Source organism: Rhinopithecus bieti, unplaced genomic scaffold, assembly GCF_001698545.2.
Source record: "Rhinopithecus bieti isolate Rb0 unplaced genomic scaffold, ASM169854v2 scaffold_12217, whole genome shotgun sequence".
Lineage (NCBI taxonomy): Eukaryota > Metazoa > Chordata > Mammalia > Primates > Cercopithecidae > Rhinopithecus > Rhinopithecus bieti.
Window position 1 is genome coordinate 791,885 of NW_016807111.1, and position 5,846 is coordinate 797,730.

A 5,846-nucleotide genomic window follows, 5' to 3' on the forward strand; every position below is an offset into this window, starting at 1 on the left:
ACCTGTTGCTGGCAATCTTGAAATACATGTCTATCACACTAGTGATTTTCTTTTAGGTAAGATGGTTATTTAAGTGAGCATTAGGTGAAGCCAAGGATTTTTTAAATGGCTTGAGACAGGAAAGGTCTGTTTCATCATGTGGTCTGCTTTATCCTCATTTTTAATAGGGAAAATAAAACAGAAAATGAAGATTTGTTCATCCATTTCCAGGTAGTAAATTTCCAAAAGTAGATATTTATCAGTTGTGTATTAGTAACCTGAAATTTAAGAGGAGGATTTTTGTTGCAGCATCAGTGATGAACATTTTAGACACATTAAAAGTGCATTTACTGGCTTGCTTCTTATTTTAAAAATAACCCCCATTACAAAATTTATTCTTTTGTAGCAACATATTATTAATTTCATGTCCATTCTTTTTATTCTTAGTTGGTTACAAGTCTGTCTTCTACCCCTACAAGGCAATAATCACCTTGAGATCTGAAACTATAACCTACTCATTTCTATATGTATAAAAATCTGTCTGGGAGCTTATTTTATGTGCATTCAATAAATAATTGTTGTGTATATTCTGAGTTCTGCCTACTCTGTTGTCATTTCTACTGGCATAATTTTGGTAGTTTCCACAAAATAAAATTTTATAAGAATTTTGCAGCTTTTGACCTAGCGTTAAACTATGTCAGATAAAGAAGTTACAAAGGAACTTGGCATTTGAAATCAAAAAGCTTTGAATAGGACAATCTGGTGAGTCAGTCCATGTTTTGTAAATTGCGTATCAGCATATCTTGGTGGGATACATGAAATATAACTTTAAAAAGAAGTAAGACTAGGAAATGATGAAACGTATCCTATTATTTCAAGAATCCTTTTTGTTTCAGTTATACAGAGATAGAGATACACAGATATATAGATAAACACATATACATATATGTGTTTGTGTGTGTGTAGTGTGTAAAATTGGGTCACAATGTAAAATGTAGTTTGTTGTCAAAAAAATTTTTAAATCACTGAGCTTTGAATATTTGAATGTTTCTAATAATTCTGAGCTTCAAATTTTCCATCTGCAAAATGGGCCTAAAAATAATTATTTTTGGCCTGGTGCGGTGGCTCACACCTGCACCAAATCCCAGCACTTTGGGAGGCCGAGGTGGGCGGATCACGAGATCAGGAGGTAGAGACCATCCTGGCTAACATGGTGAAACCCTGTCTCTACTAAAAATACAAAAAATTAGCTGAGCGTTGTGGCGGGCACCTGTAGTTCCAGTTACTCTGGAGGCTGAGGCAGGAGAATGGCGTGAACCCGGGAGGCGGAGCTTGCAGTGAGCAGAGACCCTGGGTCACTGCACTCCAACCTGGGTGACAGAGCGAGACTCCATCTCTAAAAAAAAAAAAAAATGATTATTTTTAAGTTTATCCTGAGCGATTAAGGGGCCTAATATGCAAAGCTACCTTGCCATGGCTGCCTGATTTCGTAGAAGACGAGCAAACGATGGTAGCCCTTTACCAAAGACTGAATCCATTTTAAAATTTAATTGATTAGGACCTTTTTAAGCATACACGATTACATCAAGACTTTAATGAAACTTAATTTTTCAAATACTTTTCTATTTGAAAGACAAATGATTTTTAAAAGTTAACTCAATAAGGGCATTGCTTAATTAATTCATTTTGTTTAATGATTTTTCTTTGAGGTCATTGCTTTTCAGTTCAGTATAGATCTTCCTAATTTATTCATTCATTCACTCAAATCATATTTTTGGGATTTGGAATATGGCCAAAGAAACATGAAATTTTTAGGAGAATCCAAATTTGTCCTATGAGAAACAGTTAAAGAATCTGGTGAAAACCTACTGAATCCTAAAAATGAATATGTGGGCTGATACTCATTTCATATATTAAAAAGCTTATCTCATGCCAGATAAATTAAATGTGGTCTTGGCAGAAGGAAGAATGAAGACTGACTTCTTGGAAGTTATGGGACAATAGATTTCAGCTCAAAATAAGAAGCAAATAATTATACGTGAGATTTGTCTCAAAACATTATAGCTACCTCAGAAGGGGTGTTCCTCTAAGAAGGTAAGGTGGGTATGGTCAGATTTGGTATCATGTAAACTGTCTTTTATCTTAAAGATTCTGTGGCTAACTTTAATGGGTCAGACACCCTGAGGAGTCCCGTGTGATATATGCAAATAAGACTTATTTTGCCTAAATGAACCTTAAAATTGAGTTCAGAAGAAGATGCTGAGGATTTTGCATATTTTTCTCTGTGAGAGAATCCATGAATTTATCAGGTCAATTTACATTTATTCATAAGCATTTTGCTTATCCCTGACTTTACTCTGAATGTCTTTGTTAATTACACTTGTCTTGAGTGCTTAATTACAAACAAAAGTAAGAAAGAAATCTGTCCATTTGATCATTTTTAGTAGTTCTACTGGGTGTAAAACTTTGTGCAAATGTAGACCAGATTGGGAAATGTAAGCATGGGAACACCTATAGAGAAGAAAAATGGGAGGTGAACTGATGTTGGCTGGAAGGGAAGAGGTGACTCTCTTTAGAAAGGGTGATTAGTATTACCAAGAAGCAAAACAAAAAGAAGTATATGGGGATTATAAGGGAGAGTTATTTTTTTCTGTATCCTTTGGGAATGTTTTGTGTGGCTTTACATCTTGTTGGGAAAATAGAATAACTTAAAGGATATCCTAGATCATAATGAGGTTTTAGTGCTTGAAAAGTGACCCCCACCCAGGAAAAAAAAATTCATAGGTGAGGAATCTCAGTTGTAAAGTAGGTGAACTAATTTGTCTAAGTAATTAAGTGTAATCAAAGCATATACTTCTTGATTTTGAATCCACTGTTGTGCTACCAGTCTTGATAAATTATTGTCCTGAAACATTTCCCCTGCATCTGATGGCCTCAGGAAGCTGAAACTTTTCTCTCAGGTACTTTAGCCATAGGTTGTAAGTCTAGGGTTTTCCATTTCCTACTGTCAGTTGTAATAAAGACTAGCATTGTCAGAATGGTAATTCTGAATGAGGCCTTAGAGATCTTCTCATTCACAAGTTTTCAAATGTTATTTTAACAGTGAACACATTTGTTCAAACAATATTGATGTAGCAGATTGTATAAAGCAGATTTTTACTTTAAAAGAGAGAAAGAGAGATGATCTAGTTGCAATGAGTATTAGAGAACCTGCACCACTGCCTGTCCCTACCTCTCACTCCCACCACTGTACAACTTGACTCCCAAGAAGTACCATAATTTCTTTTTTTTTAAAAAAAAATCTAATTTATTGCCTTTGTTTTACAGTGAGAGTTTCTTTGAATGCAGGGTAAATAGAAAATTAATGTAGCATCCTTGGAGACAAATCCACTTTCTCAAATATGGCAAAAATAGTCTTTAGCTGTGGATTGCAGGGTGACTGCAGGGCATCCAGGGGAAGGGAAGTTGTAAATATGAGGAAATTGGTCTTTATGCTGCCCCAAACAGACATATGTAAGTATTAGTTAACATCACAGTGTAATTGACCCACCATTTCTAATACCTTTCCCAAAGAAAACAAAACCTGTGAAAATGGGCTTATTTCTCTCAATATAAAGAATTGTTAGTGCCGATATGAAATAGTTTTATGTGGATGCCTTGTAAGGTCTGCAGCCATAGCATTTTTCCAGGGAATTCTGCAAAATAGTAATGATTTGAATAAGCCACCTGTAATCTGATAGGATAGTGTCTCTAAAGGAATAAGCTGGTTTTCTTTTTCATGGATTATCTGGAAATCAGCTGGAGCCTCCAGAGCCTTCCCAGGATGTCTTTCAGTGATCTCTGGACAAGGGAAATGGAAGAGGGACCAAGACCAAGGAATCAGGACTGAGGTAGTTACCCATCTGAGAACGTAGTCCCAAGGCCAGGTTTAGTTGTTACTGATGTTTTTTAATGATTACATTGCCAGTGAGCTCTTACTGTATAATTTCCGGGGACCTGAGCCTCCCTCAAGGTGGTGACATATTTATAACGTGCTTTAATGCTCTTTTCGTCCTGAATCCATGACAGAATGTGTAATTTCCTTGTCCGAAGACTCATCTTTCCCACTTACCATCCTAGAGCATAAGGGCAACTCTCCCTCAGGAAGAAAGTAAGTCTGCGTGCCAGTGGTGCCGATGACCAGCACATTTTTCTTCAAATCGATGGAACATTGATGTCTCCGGAGCATATCTAGGCCTAGAAGCATATCCATGGGTTGATCTTCAAGTATGGAGAAAGAGCACTGTAAGAAATCACCTTCAATTTGAATCTGAGCTAGATGAACTCGGCCAATAATTCTCTGTGTGCCCACTCCTTTAGCAACCCCAGCCCACCGTCGGTCCACCAGCCTCATGATGTTACATCGCTCGGCACAAGCCTGGCTCATAATGGTCATCTGGGCGCCAGAGTCAACAAAAGCCTTCAAAGGATGCCCATTCACTTTGCAGTTAATGTAGAGCATCGTCACTTGTCCGAAACTCTCGGGGGCCTCTTCTATCGCTATATTCATGTTTTCTTCAATGTTCTGCTGCCGGATTTCCTCTTCTATTTTGGCCTGAGCTTCCCAGTCCAGTGGGTCGGCCATGTAGAGACGAAGCTTCTCTTGCTCTCTCAAGGCCTTTTCCCTTTGCTGCGCCATCAGCACCTGAGAAAAGGTCTCAAGGCTTCCGCTGAGCAGGGCTTCCGCCAAGGGGGGGTTGCGTTCCTTGAGCAGCGACAGATCGTGCGGGTTGGAGAGCAGCATGCTGCGGATCAGGCCGGGGCTGCCCAGACCTTGCGGGCCGACCACCGTCTCTCCGGAGGCCAGGCCGTGTGACCGCTGGGCAGCGGGTGTGCGCTGCTGCTGCTGCCCTGGGTGCTGCGGGCGGGAGCTGGACGTCCCGGGCACCGCAATGCCGCTGAAGTCAATACGAGGCTGGTTCGGGGCACGCCCTGGAGCCCGGGGTCCCACATTGTCCTTCTGCAGTAAAACCACGACATCGCCATCTTTGAGGCCGTAGGAGCCCAGGGAACAGTGGTCCTCGATGAGGAGTCTCTCCATGTAGATGATCTGGATCTCTTCGGCGGGGACTCTGGACTCCGCCTCGCAGAGGACCTTGAAGTTTCGGAGCTCAAAGTCGGGGCTGACCTGGAGGGAGAAGGTGACCTCGGAGAGGTCCCTCCGCACGCAGTACACGGTGATCAGCATGGCGAGGGCCCGGGCGGGCCAGGCGGGCAGAGGGCATGGGCGGCTCACTGGCGGGCAGGGGCGGGCCTGCGTCTTTGGCGCCGCTGCTCCTCACCACTCCGTAGGTCGGGACCCCTCGGGCTCATTCACCTCTCAGAGAGGCGCGGACACTCATCTGTCTGGGGGTTGCCTCCCAGCCTCAGTGCCTGCCGTGTGGCCAGGTGTGGAGCCTTGAGGTAGCACGTTGTGTTCCAAAGTCCATTTGTAAGTGCGCTGTTTGGAACCTAGAATGCCTACTCCCATGGAAACGCAAAGGCTCAAAGCTGTCAGGTTTCAAGGCCAGCCCTTCGGAGCCTATTTAACACATGATATGAAAAAAATGACTTCAACACTTTTTTTTTTTTTTTTTTTTGAGACAGGGTCTTATCCTGTCACCCAGGCTGGCGTGCAGTGGCATGATCACAGCTCACTGTAGCCTCTACCTCGTGGGCTCAAGCAGTCCTCCTCTCTCAGCCTCCTGAAAAGCTGGAACTACAGGCACAGTCTACCATGCCGGGTTAATTGTTGTATTTTTTTTTTTTTTTTTTTTAATAGAGACGGGGTCTCACTATGTTGCCCGGGCTGGCCTCCAACTCCTGGGCTCAAGCAGTCCACCACACTT

General features: G+C 41.9%; 1 protein-coding gene across 1 annotated transcript; it reads right to left on the reverse strand.

Annotated features, from left to right (window-relative positions):
- Nucleotides 1–3,274: 3,274 nt before the first annotated feature.
- DDI1 (DDI proteasomal shuttling factor 1) lies at nucleotides 3,275–5,443 on the reverse strand. Its single transcript, XM_017880252.1, has one exon. It carries the CDS (start codon nucleotides 5,204–5,206, stop codon nucleotides 4,016–4,018), a length of 1,191 nt encoding a protein of 396 aa, XP_017735741.1. The 5' UTR covers nucleotides 5,207–5,443; the 3' UTR covers nucleotides 3,275–4,015.
- Nucleotides 5,444–5,846: the final 403 nt, after the last annotated feature.